Consider the following 18015-nt stretch of genomic DNA (forward strand, 5'->3'; position numbering starts at 1 on the left):
GGCAAACAAAAAAAAAAAAAAAAAAAAAAAAAGTGGTATTTCATTCAGTATATAAATAGAAACTTTATCAAGTTCAATTTTCATTTGAATTATATGTTACTCTGTTGTGTCCTGGTGGGTCTGATGATGTTGGTAATGCTGTCTGTTCTTTATGTTTTCTGGAAAAAGTAACTGAATTAGTATCTCAATGTAGTATTATCTGAAGATATCTAAGAGCTATTAAAATGCTTAAAAATAAAATGATCAATTCTTCCTTTGTTCTCTTGACAGGATAATTGAAGCTATCTGCATAGGTTGGTTCACTGCAGAGTGCATCGTGAGGTTCATCGTCTCCAAAAACAAGTGTGAGTTTGTCAAGAGACCCCTGAACATCATTGATTTACTGGCAATCACTCCGTATTACATCTCCGTGTTAATGACAGTATTTACGGGCGAGAACTCTCAACTCCAGAGGGCTGGAGTCACCTTGAGGGTGCTTAGAATGATGAGGATTTTTTGGGTGATTAAGCTAGCCCGTCACTTCATTGGTCTCCAGACGCTTGGTTTGACTCTCAAACGATGTTATCGAGAGATGGTTATGTTACTTGTCTTCATTTGTGTTGCCATGGCAATCTTTAGTGCACTTTCTCAGCTTCTTGAACATGGGTTGGACCTGGAAACATCCAACAAGGACTTCGCCAGCATCCCTGCTGCCTGCTGGTGGGTGATTATCTCTATGACTACAGTTGGCTATGGAGATATGTATCCTATCACCATGCCCGGAAGAATTCTTGGAGGAGTTTGTGTTGTCAGTGGGATTGTTCTCTTGGCATTGCCTATCACTTTTATCTACCATAGCTTCGTGCAGTGTTATCATGAGCTCAAGTTTAGATCAGCCAGATATAGTAGAAGCCTCTCTGCTGAGTTCCTAAATTAATGCATTGCAAGTCAATTCTTGCACACACTTCGTTTGATAGAAAGAGTTGACGCCATTTCCTAGTCACCATGTGCATCTTTCTGGGTGAGTGTGGCCGTGGTGCTGCCATCGTGTTGGTAGGGTAAAAATTACCCTTTCCAGCTGAAGGGATGAAAAAATGTACTTATAATGGAGTAAATAGGATTGAGACCGCGAAGGAAAAGTAATGACTCCTAGAATAAATTTTAGGACCTTATTTTTATTTATGCTTGTCGTCCTCTTGCCTTGAACGATTATTTTTGTGTTTGTTTTAAAGTATATTATTTGAACATTTTAAAACCGAAAGGTACCGTTTTTCAAATGTTTTTCCAAATCTTATGAATTCAGAAGAAGCTTGGAAGTTACAGTGTTTTTTGTTGGAGAGTAACATTTTTATTTCTAAATGTTTTATAATCTCTCATATCAATGTCAGAAGTATCCTGGAAACATATGTCACATGCAGGAACTGTTTAACAAATACTTTAAAAATTTGGCCAAATTTTAAATTGTATAATGGAGCTAGATACAAGCAAGGATAGTATTTGAAAAACCTTCCTAGCATGTTTCTCAATTCCCTGACTTATTTTTGTTTCTATTATTCACCTTATCATACAGCTTTATGGAAGCTTAAGCATGTTTTCTTTTTTCCATTTTGGATTTCTTTTATCTCTTTACTGAGATGACTCAACAGAGTATTTCAGAATGAGGGGAGTTTGTATTGTTTTAGCATTTTATTGGAGTTCATTTTACTTGAATTCATTCACTGCTGTTACTAGGTGATAATTGTCCTAACATTCAGATGTCCAAACAAGAATATTTCCAACATAAAAATAACAGAAATAGTTTGATATTACAACCCATATTTATCTACTTCAGCTCTTAATTTTTTTCCGTGGGTTTAATAAGACTTACCAGATGAAAGGATGTTTATGTAGCCGTTTTATACCAAACTCATACTTAGATGTTGTCACTGGATTATCATAAAAAGAGAAATTAAATATTTCCTTACTCTTGGTTGCTATGTAGCTAAGCTAGTTTTAAGCCAGCTAAAAGCAATGAATACATAATTGTTTGATCTGAGCTTCACCACGTTGAATTGCAGCTACACCAAAACTTCTTGTAATAATATTGAACAATATGCCACATTCATCTGGGTAGATTATTAGGATTAGATAATATAAAATCGATGACTGTTTAGTGATAAATTTTATCGTTATAAATTAAGATTTTGCTTTGTTAACCAGTTGCCATAAAGAAGTTAACATATAAACAGAAAAAAATTAAAGTCATAGATTGACAAATACTTTAATGTTGTACACTGTAATTTTGTGGGAGCGGAGATGGCGGGTAGAGAGGAGATGGGGCCTGGATATGTTTATTATAGAACAGAAATGTTCATTAAAAGAATATTAGCCATCATCTAGTTCAAACGTCAACCAGCACAGGTGGACAAGCAGGGTAAGAGAGGATAGGACTGTGGAGGAATTAAGGCCAAAACCTGGATGCCTAGAAACCTACCTAGCCCAGCAGCCTATTCTTAACACGTGTCTGGGGCTTGAGGAAAGCCTCAAGAAGCCACACTTCTTTGCCATTGCCATTGTTGGGGTAATAAAATAGTAAAACCATTCCTTTTTCCTAATTTCTGAGTTTATGTGACATTTTGTCCATGCAAAGAATCTCACCCCCTCTTTTTTACTATTGCACACTGGTATGCTACTTATTATATACTCAAAATAAATTCTGGTCTTTATTGTATATTTATTGTATTTTAATATATTTGAAATAAATGGCATGGATTTATTTTTTCTTACCTATTTTGATTAAGGCTTTGTGGTTCATGCAAATAATATGCAGATGATAGCATCCCCATATTACTAATGAAAATATGATAGCCATCCATTCTGCTGGCACTGGGAAGCCTTCGTGGAAACATGTCTTATATCCCCAAGTAGATTATGATTACCTTGAGGGCTGGACCCTCTTTTGTGCACACACCCTCATATCCCCACAGCATCTGTGATAGATTTGGGCACATGCTCTCATTGAGTGATTCAGGGGGAGAGATTTCTGTGTGAAGAGGCAAGGAGAAGCCCACATCCACACATGCACATGTAGAGCCACATGTGTGGACACACAGACTTTGAGGCTGCCCTTTAAGTAACAAGACATCTCTTGTTGGTGACAGCCGACTAAGGGCATTGATGACCGATATTAATGAAAGCTCAGCTACCCCTTTACTAAGAATGGTGATGAGAAATGATAGAATACTCTATTCATGAGTTAAGAGACTATAACATGGACGTTGTAATTTTTGAGGAACAGAGACATTTTTCTTAAACCTTCCCCTGAATGTTACTGCTTTTTAAAAAGTCATTTAGTAGGACGACTTCTTTAGTTGGGCATTTGGACGTTTCTCATAACTCTGTCTTCACGGCACAGATACTTTCATTAGGGTCTGTATTAATACCAGTAAGTCAGATGTTATCCTGAATTATTAGAGTGCTCAGTGAGGAAAGAGGAAACCCGAATGTTTGCTCTGATTTTTACCACATGTGAGATTGTGACTTAATCTTACATATAACTTGTTTTATATCCTCTAAGATGGTGGGGGTTTTTTTCGAATTAAAATTAGAAATTACAGAATGCATTTAGAAGCGAACATACTCTTAACAATCCAAGGCCTTATTTATCTTTTTCTTTTATGGCTCTCTTGTACTATGGGTTGCCGGTTGAAACTGGCATTTTGCATTTGCTTGGCTCTTGGTTTTCACAATTACTTGTAACCACGCATTTGTAAGTTCTTACTTTCTTAAAAATGTAGAAATACATTCCTTCACAGTGGCTGTCAGTAAGTCAAAGTAATATTCTGTTTTTAAGTTTTTGTCCAGATGTCTTGCCTTGGTATCCTGTGACCTGGGAGGCGGGGAAAATGGGGTTACATTGCATATTGGTGTTGGAAGGATTTCCTTTGTTGGCTTGATGTTTTCTAAAAGCAGCTTATTTTTCCTCTTGGCTATAGAAATGGAAAAAAAAACTGAAACCTCCTAGCTATGCTTTACTATTAAGCTTCTGTAACCTGAAACTTAATACATACCTTCACAAAATATTTCCAGAGGTCTCTTTTCTTACATAAATGTACATTCACTTATGCTATGTGATATACAGTCCAAACAAATATGGTGTAAATATTTCAGAGGGTGATAGTAAATTAGAACTAAAGAGCCCTAGGGGCGCCTGGGTGGCTCATTTGGTTAAGCGTCCAACTTTGGCCCAGCTCATAATCTTGCAGTTTGTGGGTTCGAGCCTCACATCAGGCTCTGTGCTGACAGCTCCGAGCCTGGAGCCTGCTTCAGATTCTGTGTCTCCCTCTCTCTCTGCCCCTTCCTCGCTCACTCTCTGTCTCTCTCAAAAATAAATAAACAATAAAAAAAAAACAAAAAAAACTAAAGGGCCCTAGAGACTTTATGGCCTACCATGTCCCTTTCCTTTGCTCTTTATCTTGTCCAAATGTCAGCAGCCAGGGAACTGTGCTCCCAGTGGCTTATGATTTAGCTCTCATCCTGATTTGCCACTGAAGGTCCTCCCATCCAAGGAGATCCTTTCATCTCAGGTGGACTGGGAGAGCTGGTCACCATAATATCGGGTCAGACCCCAGAAACCTGATTTCCAGACTTCTAGTTCAGTAGTCTTTGGACATACTTCTGCTTTATTTTATAACATCAGAAGGCATGAAGGATTTCTTTTTAAATATTTTCTTTGGGGCTTTGGAGCCCCTTCTTATAGGTCAAATAAAGAGCAAATGTTGCTTTTAGACACCCTAGATGTCAGGAAGGATGGCTTGAGAACTCAGACTTTCAGTAGAGTTTTATTTATTTATTTTGAGAGCGAGAGAGCACGTGTATGCACGGGAGGGGCAGAGCCCCTCACTGACTGATCCACCCAGGCACCATCCAATAAGTACTTAAACTTCGGACCATTATAAATTTAATTGTCAGTTTTTGCTTTAGTGAATTGAACTTGGTAATCTGCATTTATGCTACAATTTAAGCAAATTAATTTTAAGTAGCTTTGGTGAGAATCCTTTGATTTAACACTATACCAAGCATAGTGAAAGCATAAATGACATTTAGTGAATGAAAGCCTAAGGGAATAAATATTTGGATTTCACGTACCAGAACTAAGTAATGCGATGTCATTTATATCTGAAGAAGTGATCTTGCTTTATTTATGCAACATTGTATTAAAACTGAAACTAAAATTTCACATAATTTTGCATTAGGCAGTTTTCCCTCCCCTTAGACTTTAATTACTTCATTTTTTTTAAGTTTATTTATTTTGAGAGGAAGAGAGAGACTGCGTCCGCGTGCGCACAAGCAGGGGAAGGGCAGAGAGAGGGGGACAGAGGATCTGAAGCAGTCTTCACACTGACAGCAGAGAGCCTGGAGTGAGGCTTGAACTCATAAATCGAGACATCACAACCTGAGTCGAAGTGGGATGCTTGACCAACTGAGCCACCAAGGTGCCCCAAAGTGATTTGTTTTTAAAGAAAGGACACATAAATAATGACAAGGTGTTTTTGCTGTATTAATATACGGTAATTTGTTCAACTTAACATATTTTTTAGCTGTATGCTACAAGCTTGATCTCACAGCTCTAATGGAAGTCCATGTCTTCCTTCTCTACAGTAGAAAAGGCAGGAGTATTTCACGTTTTTAGTGGAGAACAGTATTTGAGTTATAAATCCTGAACTGTGATACAAGAGGGGTGTGTGTATGTGTGTGTGTGTGGCCAGCTATACCTGTACGTACATTTATTTTGTTTTATTTTTTTAGCCATAGCCAATCTTTTATGTGAAATGCTTGGAGATGAAAATGTAAAATCATGAAATTGATGTAAGGCTTGTAAGGTTCAAGTGACAGGTTGTTTTTGTTCATAGGACAGAATTGAAAAGTTTAGATTTTTTGCTTTGAGATAAACTGCTTAACTTCTTATCTGTATTTTTATTCAGTTTTTCTTATCATTTTGAAGGTTTTTAAATAAATAGTATAAATCATAGTTGTAAAATTGGAATAATGGATCATGGTCCCCTTCTGAATAAGATTTGTCTTATAATGACTTAAGGGAAATCACCTTTTATTAACTCTTCCAATCAACTCAGTTTAAAAAGATCAGATGGATGTTGAGCAACGTATATATGTATATTTATGTCTTTTTCTTAAATACATTTTTAAATTTTTCATTACAAAAATTTATTTTATTTACTTTAGAGAGAGAGCATGACCAGAGAAGGGAGACAGAGGGAGAGAGAAAGAATCCCAAGCAGGCTCCATGCTCAGTGCAGAGCTTGATGTGGGGCTCAATCCCACAACCCTGGGATCATGACCTGAGCCAAAATCAAGAGTCAGTAGACTGAGCCACCCAGGTGCCCCTTATATATGTTGTTTAAATTTATGCACCTTTCTGTGCTGCAGTACAAAGCAGAGATAGAAGGACTGTAGCCTGCAAGAAATAATTAGGTGCATCTCACTTTTTGTAATAAGTAGGTTTCCAAACATTTGTATGAAAAAAGTTGGTAAACTTCATCATATTTCATATACACAATAATGAATGTGTACAGGGACTCAATTAGGGAATGATTCCTGTGATTCAACCTTCTTTTGTGTTATCCCCTAACATATGTTTTTTAGATTTGACTTTTCATGTATAGAAGAATGAGGTCTTTTTTTTTTTTTTTTNCTAACAATGCATTTTTTAAAAAATTGAGATATAATTCACGTTCTGTAAAATTTATCATTTCTAAGTATACAGTTCTGTAATTTTAGTATATTCACAGAGCTATACAACCGTACCACCCTCTAACTCCAGAATGTTTTCAGGTACCCCATCCTTGCTAGCAGTCGCCTTCCCCCGCTTTCCCCCTCACCTATCCCCTGGTAACTGCTACTTTCTGTCTTATAGCTTTGCCTATTCTGAACATTTCATATAAATGGAAACATGTGGCCTTTGTTTCTGGCTTCTTTCCCTTAGTATAATGTTTTCAAGGTTTATCTGTGTTATAGCATGAGTCAGACTTCAGTGGTTTATTGCTGAATAATATTCTGTTCTGTGGATATACCACATTTTGAATGTTCGGGTTGTTGACACTGCTTGGATGTTCTGGACAAGGCTGCTGTGCACATTCATGTACAAGTTATTGTGTGAGGGTATGTTTTCCCACATATATATATATATATAATGGAATTACTGGGTCATAGAGATAACACAATGTATAACTTTTTGAGGAACTGACATACATTCTCACTGGTAACATATGTGGGTTTCAGTTTCTGCACATCTTTCCCCATGCTTGTTTTCCTTTTCCTTTTCTTTTTTTTTTTTTAAATACTTGCCATTCTGATGGGTGTGAAGTAGTATCTTATTGTGATTTTTTTAATTAAAAATTTTTTTAAATATTTTATTTGTTTTTTGAGAGAGAGAGAGAGACAGCGTGAGCAGGGGAGGATCAGAGAGAGAGGGAGACAAAATCTGAAGCAGGCTCCAGGCTCTGAGCTGTCAGCACAGAGCTTGATGCTGGGCTTGGATCTATGATCCATGACCTGAGATGAAGCTGGACACTCAACCGACTGAGCCACCCAGGTGCCCCTAAAAAAATTTTTTTTCTTTTTTTTTTTTTCTTTGAGAGAGAGACAACGTGAGCAGGGGAGGGTCAGAGAGAGGGAGACACAGAATATGAAGCAGGCTCCAGGCTCTGAGCTGTCAGCACAGAGCCCAATGTGGGGCTCAAACTCATGAATTGTGAGATCATGACCTGAGCCGAAGTCGGACGCCCAACCAACTGAGCCACCCAGGTGCCCCTAAAAAAATTTTTTTAAAGAAAAACAGAGTGAGAGTGGGAGAGGGGCAGAGAGAGAGAGAGAATCTGAAACAGGCTTCAGGCTCTGAGCTGTCAGCACAGAGCCCAATGTGGGGCTCAAACTCATGAATTGTGAGATCATGACCTGAGCCGAAGTCACTTAGCCAACTGAGCCACCCAGGTGGCCCTGTGATGTTTTTAAAAAGTAATCTCTACACCTAATGTGGGGCTTGACCTAATGACCTCGAGATCAAGAGTCAGATGCTCTACTGTCTAAGCCAGCCAGCCACCCCTCATTGTGATTTTGATTTGCATTTGTCTAATGACTAATGATATTGAGCATATTTTCATGTACTTATTGATGATTTGTGTATCCTTTGGGAGAAATGTCTTTTCAAATAATTTTCCCATTTAAAAAATGGGTGTCTTTTTATTGTTGAATTATGACTTCTTTATATATTCTGGATACCAGATCCTTAACAGATAGATACATGACTTACAAGTCTTTTGTCTCAGTTTAAGGGTTGTCTTTTCACTTTCTTAAGAGTATCATTTGTAGCATGCAAGTTTTTTTTAAGTTTATTTATTTATTTTGGGGGTGGGGGGTAGGGGCAGGGAAAGAGAGAGAGAGAGAGAAAGCACGAATCCCAAGCAAGCTCCACACATACTCTGGTTTCTCTTCAGATTGTATAAATCTTTCGCCTTTTACCAAGCAAGCTCCACAGCAGCAGCATAGAGCCTGACGCAGGGCTCAAAGTCACAAACTGAGATCATGACCCGAGAAGAAACTAAGAGTTGGTTAACTAACGAGCCACCCAGGCGCCCCTTGTGGCAAACAAGTTTTAATTTTCAGTGTAGTCCATTGTATCTTTTTTGTCTCTTGTGCTTTTGGTGTTGTATCTAAGAAACTGAAGGTCATGAAGATTTATTCCTATGTTCCTTCTAAAAGTTTTATACTTCTGGTCTTACTTTCGGGTATCTGATCCATCTTGAATTAGTTTTTGTATATGGTATGAGGTGGTATACCTCCAACTTCATTTCTGGAGGTGGTATTCAGTTGTTCCTCTACCATTGAAGACACTTTTTTCCACCATTAAGTGGTATTGGCATAATTGTTAAAAATCAGATTGCCATAGATATATGTGTTTATTCCTGGATGCTCAGCTCCCTTCCATTGATCTGTATGTCTGTCATGCCAGAACCACAGCAAAGACTGTAGTAAGTTTGGAAACCAGGAAGTGTGAGTTCTTCTTTTACAAGATTGTTACGGATTCCTTGCATTTCCATATGAACTTAGTATCAGCTTGTCCATTTCTGAAAAAAAAAGGCAGCTGGAAATTTGATAGGGAATTACATTGAATTTTGATTGAGAATGTAGATCAATCAAGGTAGTTCTGCCCTCTTAAAAATATTGAGCCTTCCAATCCACGAACACAGTATGTCTTTCCATTTACTTAAGTCTTCTTTAATTTTCTTCAGTGTTCTATAGTTTCCAGTATAGAAGTCTTGTACTTCTTTGGTTTAATTTATTCTTAGTATTTATTCTTTTTGATGCTATTGTTAATGCAATTGCTTTCTTAATTTCATTTTCAGATTATTCATTGCTAGTGTATAAAAACATAACTGATTTTTGTATCTTGATCTTTTGTCCTGGAACCTTGCTGAGCTTAATAGTTCTAATGGTTTTTTGAGAATTCTTCACAGTTTTCTACACATAAGGTCATATCATCTGCAAAAAGAGATCATTTTACTTCTTCCTCTCTTTTATTTCTTTGTCTTATTGAATTACCCCAGCTAGAACTTATAGCACAGTCTCAAATAGATGTGGTGAGAGTGGGTATCCTTGTCGTATTCCTGATATTAGGGAGAAAACTTAGAGTCTTTCACATGATGTTTGCTGTGGGTTTTTCACAGATGCCCTTGAACAGGTTGAGAAAGCTTTCTTGTATTTCTAGTTTGTTCAGTGCCTTATCATGAAAAGTTTTTGGATTGTAGAAATATGTTTTAATGAAGAGATGGGGTAGATTTTATTGTGAGTTGAGTTGTACCATCTGTGTCAGGAAATAAATTTTGTTGAAGTGAGTTTCCAAATCTGTATAAGATAACTAATCGGGTTGAAGCCGTAGAAGTGCTTGGTGATGCTTTTTATGGTTCATCAATTGATGTACATTTAATGGTTTCTAAGACTATTAAACCAGTTCTCTTCATTAACTCAAGTTAATTTGAGTTTGTGTTCACTTGCCTAAAGATATAGAGCCGCAAAGACACAAGAAAGATAATGTGTTTCTGTTGGTTGGGTTTTTTAAATGCCTCCTTACTACCTGACCTTGTGCTTCTCATACTCAGAGAGTCCAGGAATACTGGCAGGATGCCAGAGGGTGGGGCGAGGCGGGCTCCTTCTCCATGAAGGGTCCTTGCTGTTGCATGCAGTTCTCTTCTGCCTGTCTTGGGATACCTTCGTAGAAAAGCTCGAGAAGCAGGGAGCCTCTCTGTGCTTCTGGAAACTGGATTTCCTAGCGTGTGTAAGTCCGTATCCTTCCATAGTACTTTCAGGAAGTCTAAGAATCACTGAATTACTGGGAAGGGGAAGGAGTCATCTCCAAAATAGGACTTCATAGTTAATTAGCCTGTGGTATTGCTGTAGGGAAGTGACTTATTTATTTATTTATTTATTTATTTATTTATTTATTTAAAATCCTTTGTGTGCACATAGTAGGGGGGTTTGCCTAACAAGTATCCCTGCCATGCTGGGCCCTGTGGGTACACGGAGATGACTCTCAGCTGGCCTCACCCTGGCAGATGCCCTTTGAAAAAACCCATCCTGTTCTGTGCAAAAGATCTTTTTTGTTTGTTTAACCTGAGGGTCCTTTACACAAATCCTAAACCCAGATTTTTTAAACGTAATCCCTCACCATGAATAATCATTGTGAAATTCCTCTAGGAAATTATGTCAGTAAAATAATTGGAGAAAAGCTCAATATTATCTGTAAACAACACTTCCCCACATGGTTTGGAAGAGCACTTGCAAGGTCGCGTTTCGCAGTCTGACTAACTTAATGGATGAGAACTCCACTAGGCATTTTTTTTTTTACAAGTCATATTGCTATTGTAGTATTTAACTGAATACTTAACATCTGTCTAATTTTGTACATATACCCCAAAGGCCTTTGGTTAATGACTACAGTTTTAATAAATCTCACGAGTATGCTGGGTGAATGTTAATAATCTTCAGTACAAATGTGGACATCAGACCCAATGGAGTTATGACCCAGGATTTTGGGCACCCTACTTTTGTAATGTTATTTACCAAAAATGTTTAGGAAAAAAAGTCTCAGAGAGGTATACTTTGCTACAAATATATTCAGTACTATTCATAACAACCATTCTTAGGAATAGTAAGATTCCCAATTACTAGTTGTTGAGTACTTTAACAATGACTGCAATTCCTCATATTTACAGGGTAATGAAAATTAGGGCAGCTTTTCCATAAAATGTAATTGCCATTCTTTTATTTTTACTTAATACTTTTATTAACTATTAAGTAAGTCTCTGACCCTAGTTGGTCATCCTAAAAATCAAAATTTCCTGAGACAAAAAAGTGTAACTAGCAGTAACTCAAAAATACATCACTCTCACTGTATTTGTAGGTTCACATGTTACAGGGAACCTGTGGGCACCGGAGGTAACGGTGTTTGTTGTAAAAGACCGAGCAGCAGCTGCCTGACTGGGTCTGGCGGTTCTGATTTCTCTTCTGCCACTCGGAGATGGCATCCCTCAGCAATGCACCCCTTCTACTGTTGTCTGCACCTGGTACACACTGGTTGATTCTTTTTCTTCTTTCTCTGTTCAAATTCCAGAGTAGCGTTAGCTTAGCCTTACCATCACCAAGGTGTGGGAGTGGTTTTCTAAGCCAGGCCTCCAGGCTTGGGAAAAGCAGTCTCTTTGAGGTGCAGATATTGCTGTGGGCAGGGCAGTTTCTCTTAGGAGAAGATGTTGAAAGTGCCATAATTGGTCTGAAGACAGATCCGCAGAACCACACCCCAGGCCACCATGTTTATGGCATGTTGCCGATTGTACATGATGAACAGGCAGTAGTAGCGAGTACTTAGTGATTGGGCTTGTCTGCTGTAGTCAAAGTAGAAAACCAATGTTACCCAGAGTTCAAGTTGTTGTGATTAGCCAGGGTTACAAATGTGAGTCATTCTGTGGGCAGAAGCTGTGGTTGATCTGTGGCTGTTTCTAGACATCTGAGTGTTTAAAGTCAGGGGCACGTTTGGTTAATTACTAAATAAGCAGATTTCTAGATCCCTTCAAATGAAGGAACACCTAACATTTACACTCGGAGCGGCTTTCCTTTACCCCCTACTATTAACCACTGTCAAGGTATTTTTACAAAGGAGAAATTTAAGTTTGGTGCCAATGAGAACTTCAGTGTACTTTGTGCCTGTCCCTATAGGAATCAGCCGGAGACCCCCACAGCCAGATGGTGCCTGATACCACTGTGGAAGTGGGATTTAGGTTGTGGATCTTCCGGTTACTCTGTGTATGTCTGTTCTAATGGAAACTTCTGTTCAGCCATTCACAGTCTTAAACTCCTTTTATTCATATGCCATCAAGATGGAAGTTACCAAAATGTCGAATTTTCCCATTTCATAAAAAAGTTTTAAAGATTTATTTAAGTAATCTCTACACCCAACGTGGGGCTTGAACTCACGATCCTACCATCAAGAGTCACATGACCTTCTGGCTGAGCCAGCCAGGAGCCCCCTCCAAATCTGGGATATTATTCAGTTTTTTTGTTACTATTATATATTCATTTACATAGTCTAATTTTTTGGGTCCCTCTTTGTCTCCCTTATTTTGATCTAATTTGGATATTTAAGAAGCAATTCCTGTTGAACTGCCCCCTTAGGATAATATTTTTTAGAGTACCTGATTAAATTAATAGGTGAAAATAATTAGAATTTTTTTCTCTTTATGTCACTGGGAGTTTGGCAAAGGAAACAGGTGCAGTAATTATCAAACTTAAAATAAATTTACACTGTCATTAGTTTATCTTTGTATAATGAATACTATCTACTTTCATTTTTAAGGAAAACATTTTTAATGTGAGTAGTTAGTAATCAGAATTCTTTGAATGTCATTGCATCAAACTATTCAATAACTAAAAATACATACAGACTATATGTTTTTGAACAAGCAGAAATCTAGGATACGCTTTTTTCCACTTTACATAGTATCCCTCACTTTCCACTTTGGGGCCCCAAACTAATGGCTTTCATGTTAATGTACTGAATGCTTATGACTTAGATTTATATTATCTTTCATTGTATACAGCCATTGACTGGAAACATCCAAAGGTAAAATTGTTATGCCATTTCTAACTTGAAAGTAAAGAATATATCTACTTTTGTAAAGGTCACAGAATGTAGATTTTTTTAAATATATTATACACACCAAGTTATAGATGCTATTCTATTTAAATTACTTCCGTAAAGGTATATATATATGTCTGTTTTGCACTAAACAGTACCTTATGCATTCAGCAATTTTTCTATCACAGTAGTTCTGTCTTATGTTAAAAAATTATAGGAAAAGTTTTTCTTGGATGTATTTTAAAATTTGCTTTTTGCTTAAGTTTAATTTTGTTCAATAAGCTCATCATCTCACCATCCCACATGAGACCAAGTCCTTTCTTTTGTTCAGAATAGCTTAAATTTTGGTGCACATTTTTGCTATTTTCAGAAACCAAGTTGAAGTAGCCTTACATCAAAGGTAGCCTTATGTGGAGAGCCTTATTGCAAAGATTTTAGAGTATTTAATTTCTAGTATTTTTTCTAGAATTCAGAATCTTGGGTATTTCTGGACATACAAGAACTTGGTAAAGAGTTCTCTATTTAGTTATGGGTAAAATATGTTAAGTACATTGAGAATGTCTTTATACTTTCTGACACTTGTATTTATGTTAAGTAAAAGTTATACCTCAGTTTTTTGCTGAATTTTGTACTGTCATATGATACAGTTCACCAGTGGATAAATTGCTGTGTATGTGTGTGATAAAGATACTTGCCTTAAAATAGAGCACTTCTGTTTTGCAAACAGCTGTGGTCAAATTGTCTTTCCAGTTACTCATCTTTCTGTGCACCTGGTGACTGCAGGCCTGATAAAGTCCATGGAGGTAAGAAAGAAAATGAACATCTTTTCATTGTTAGTAATCTAAACCTAGATTAAAAAGCATTTTGACATGTAAAGATTTTTATGGGAAAAATTAATGTGTATGTGTGTGGGTAAAGATAGCAAGTGGTTGAATAGATTAAATATGTATTGGCTTTAACCATTATTTCTTATTGACCTTATTCTCAATGGGAATAGTGATTCAAATGTGTGTATGGCCAGTTCTATTACTTCCACTGTGTACTCATAACTAGTGCTAATTGTCATTATTATTGGCCACTGCATAGATCATGGAGGAATCAGATGTACTGTATCAAACAAGAGGGAAGGTAATTTGGTTAGGAAAGACTGTATTATATATAGTTTTGGATTTCAGGTAATAATTTTGTTGTTTGGTAGCTCTTTTGGGAATGATGGTTTAAACGGACATAGTTTCTGTCTTCTAATAAAAAGATTGTTAAAATCAGCTCAATTTATGTGGTACAATTTTGTTGTTTTCTACTTTAATATCGGATTAGTAAAATGTGTAATCATATGGGTCATAGCTTTTCTTACTCGGCTGTGCAACATGTGTATTTATGTTAGATCTTTAATAGTACCTAAAATGTGCATCAAATATTTAATTAATTCGTGGTTGAAGCTTTTTAGCATCTTTAATCCTTAAGGAAATATTTTATAAAATATTAGCTTTGTTATGATATAAATATGTTGTATGTACATCTGAAAATAACCTGTACAGCCTGAACATTGAAATAGTTAATAAATTTTGACTTTGAGAACCACCTACAGCTGCTACTAAGTACATGTTACTGTCTGTTGAGTTGACTTCATTAACTAGTGTAATTCATTCTTGGTGGACTTCTTTCCCATTTGTTCTGAACCAAAACTTCAGTTTGCAATAAACTAATGGTGGATGAAGCACAAAAGATGTCTCCTGGCTGTGACAGTGTCTCTGATGGTCACGTGGCATTGAATCAATCCTTTGATCTTTCTCTGATCTGCTTTCACATTTTCTTTTTCTCCCTTTTTTTTTTAATTTTTAAAGTTTTATTTATTTATTTCTGAGAGAGAGAGAGAGAGAGACAGCATGAGCAGGGGAGGGTCAGAGAGAGAGGGAGACACAGAATCTGAAACAGGCTCCAGGCTCTGAGCTGGCTGTCAGCACAGAGCCCGACACGGGGTTCAAACCCACGAACTTCGAGATCATGACCTGAGCCGAAGTCGGATGCTCAACCTACTGAGCCACCCAGGCGCCCCTCTTTTTCTCCCTTTTAACAACTCCTCTTCTATTTGCCAAGAACATGAATAATCTGCGTGGGGTAAGTTTCCAGGCTATGATGATGGGTGTCCATAGGCACATTGTATGTGTTGAGCTGAATCAGAAATTTTGGAGATTGTACCTTCTAAATGCTATGCTTGTTTGTAGTATGTTTTCAGTGACACAAATGTCTGTCAGACCCTTTCAGTTTTCCTAGTGAAAAGGCCACATGACCCTTGCCACTTCCCCTTTATCCCTTGTGTCTCTCTCCTCTGCATGATCCCTGCCCACACCCCACCCTCCACTCCTCTCAACATCCCTGACTGCTTGGAGAAAGTGAGTTTAGAATAGACACTCTTGTACTCGAGCGCCCCCCCCCTTTTTTTTTTATTTTTGAGACAGAGTGTGAGTGGGAGAGGAACAGAGAGACACACACAGAATCCGAAGCAGGCTCCAGGCTCAGAGCTGTCAGCACAGAGCCCGACGTGGGACTCGAACTCACGAACTGAGCCGTGAGATTATGATGTGAGCTGGAGTCGGACCCTTAACTGACTGAGCCACCCAGGTGCCCCTAGTGGGCCCTTGATTTGATGGTGCTTCAGCCCCACTGCCAGAAGCTCAGATGCTGCCGCCAGCATGGCACAGTCCTTCAGCGGAGGATGGCTCAGGCAGGGATTTCCTGAGAGCAGAGGCCCTGCTTGTCCTGATTGTCTCAGCAGGCCCTGGCAATGCGCTTAATTGTGGAACGCACCCCTCCAGCCGTAGATGCAGGGACTGCTGAGGGCAGAGAAGTGGGTACCTTCCTGGAGAGCTGTGGAGTTCAGGCTCAACACACCCCCCCAACCCCCCAGGAGCCCTGGTGACTGAGGTGGGAAAACAGTCTAGTCGGCCCCAGTGCTGAGGCGAGGTTTTCGTTTATTGCTATTAAAAGTTATTGTTTCAGGAGCTGGGCATCAAGCTACAAAAACAGTGGGGACCACAAGGAATTTGTGATAATTGCATTTAAGATAGGAATCCATTTGTCAGGTAACACTTATGTGCTGTTAATCAGAATGATGGCTTCTAAGCCACAGGGTTTGCTTCTCAACCGAGTTTTTCTTTATGTTTTATTTTTGGAACTACTCAGGTTTTTGTTTTCTTTTAGGGAAAAACAATAGCAAATGTCAGACTGAACAGTGTATGGTTGGATTACTTTTCACATATTTAAAAGAATTACAAGCCAGTGTTGCATGGGTGAAATTTTTGGTGGCTGAGAAGATCATTAATGTTTTGGTTTAAAAAAAAAAAAACAGGAAGAATTTCTGGAATACCNCTAGAACTCGGGTAGGTTTGTGAATGTACCTCTTCACTTGTGTTTGGCTGTGAATACAAGGTTCTGACGAATATTTGGCCAAAAATGGATTTTGGCACTCAGTTAGTAGAGCACTGTAACCTTTTCAAGGCCAAGGAATTTTTGTGTGTGTGGGTGGTCCTTCTGTGTGCTGAAAGTGTTGAAGTAAGTGTTTCTACTCTGCTCAGTTCTGAAGAATTTGTGGTGCTTGAGACAGGGGTCTCGAGGAGCCAGAGGCATCTAAGGGGAAAGGAACTTGACTACTTAGGCAGTGAATTCTTTTCATTGGAGCTATGTAGGATAGATTGGACACATCTTAAAAATTAACTGATTTTTCAAAAATGTATAAAAGCAGTATAATATACATATTAGAAAACATAGGAAACCAGAAAAGAAAAAAATAACTACATGCTTCCCCATCAGTGTTACAAGTTACTGTTGCTCCTTGGCTTTATGTGTACCCTTTGACTGCCTCCTTTCTGTCTGTGGTGGGCTCTAGGCATGCAGGTGGAAGACACGCTTCCTATTCTTGATGAGCTCCCAGTGGATAAAGAGACCAGTAATAAAACATGAAAGGGCACTAGGGGTAAAGTTCATGAAATGGCTGCTGTGGATCCCAGAAGACAGTCCCCTCACTCAGCTCAGGAGTCAAGAAAGGCTTCCTGGAGGAAGTGATTCTGAGATTCAGTTAAGGGAAGACAGGCCCTTAAGGATTTGCAACATATACAGGGTTCAGCATGCAGCAAGAGAAGGTGACTTACACTGGCAATTGCACTTGGGGTGCAAGTGCACAGGGAAGTGTGTGAGGGTTGCTGCTGGGTGAGCAGAGGCCAGATTAGGCAAGGGCACATGTGCCAGCCAAGGAGATGGACTTGACCCTGCAGGGAAGGAGCCAATGAAGGACATAAACCAGGATAATGGCATGGCAAGGTTCATCTTTAAGGAGGATCACTCTTTTTCAAGTTTGTTTTTTTGTTGTTTTGTTTTTGAGAGAGAGAGAGAGTGCACATGTGTGAGTGAGCACAAGTGGGGGAAGGGTAAAGGCAGAAGGAGAGAGAATCTTAAGCGGGCCCCACACCCAGCTCAGGGGCCCAACTGGGGCTTGATCCCACAGCTGTGAGATCATGACCTGAGCCGAAATCAAGAGTCAGATACTTGAGGCGCCTGGGTGGCTCAGTCGGTTAAGCGTCCAACTTTGGCTCAGGTCATGATCTCGGGGTTCATGGGTTAGAGCCCCGAGTCAGGTTCTGTGCTGACAGCTAGCTCAGAGCCTAGAGCCTGCTTCAGATTCTGTGTCTCCCTCTCTCTCTGACCCTTCCCTGCTCACGCTGTCTGTCTGTCTCTCTCAGAAATAAATAAAACATTAAAAAAAAAAAAAGTCAGATACTTAACTGACTGAGCCACCCAGACACACCAAGGAGGGTCATTCTTGCAGCTAAGTCAAGGGTGAAATGGGACCAAATAGG

At 38.6% G+C, this 18015-nt stretch overlaps 1 protein-coding gene across 3 annotated transcripts in view; it reads left to right on the forward strand.

Moving 5' to 3' along the window:
• Positions 1-18015, forward strand: part of KCNG3 (potassium voltage-gated channel modifier subfamily G member 3) — a 101818-nt gene that overhangs the window by 42708 nt on the left and 41095 nt on the right. For 2 of the 3 annotated variants that reach the window (XM_077773467.1, XM_077773468.1), the window contains exons 2-3: positions 271-344; positions 13913-13965. In XM_077773467.1, the coding sequence (XP_077629593.1) occupies positions 271-344; positions 13913-13965 (127 nt within the window). Of the gene's footprint in view, positions 1-270; positions 1176-13912; positions 13966-18015 lie in introns of those variants that run through there. The other variant, XM_077773466.1, reaches the window with a different exon arrangement.

Source organism: Crocuta crocuta, unplaced genomic scaffold (assembly GCF_008692635.1).
Source record: "Crocuta crocuta isolate KB4526 unplaced genomic scaffold, BGI_CrCroc_1.0 scaffold67, whole genome shotgun sequence".
NCBI lineage: Eukaryota > Metazoa > Chordata > Mammalia > Carnivora > Hyaenidae > Crocuta > Crocuta crocuta.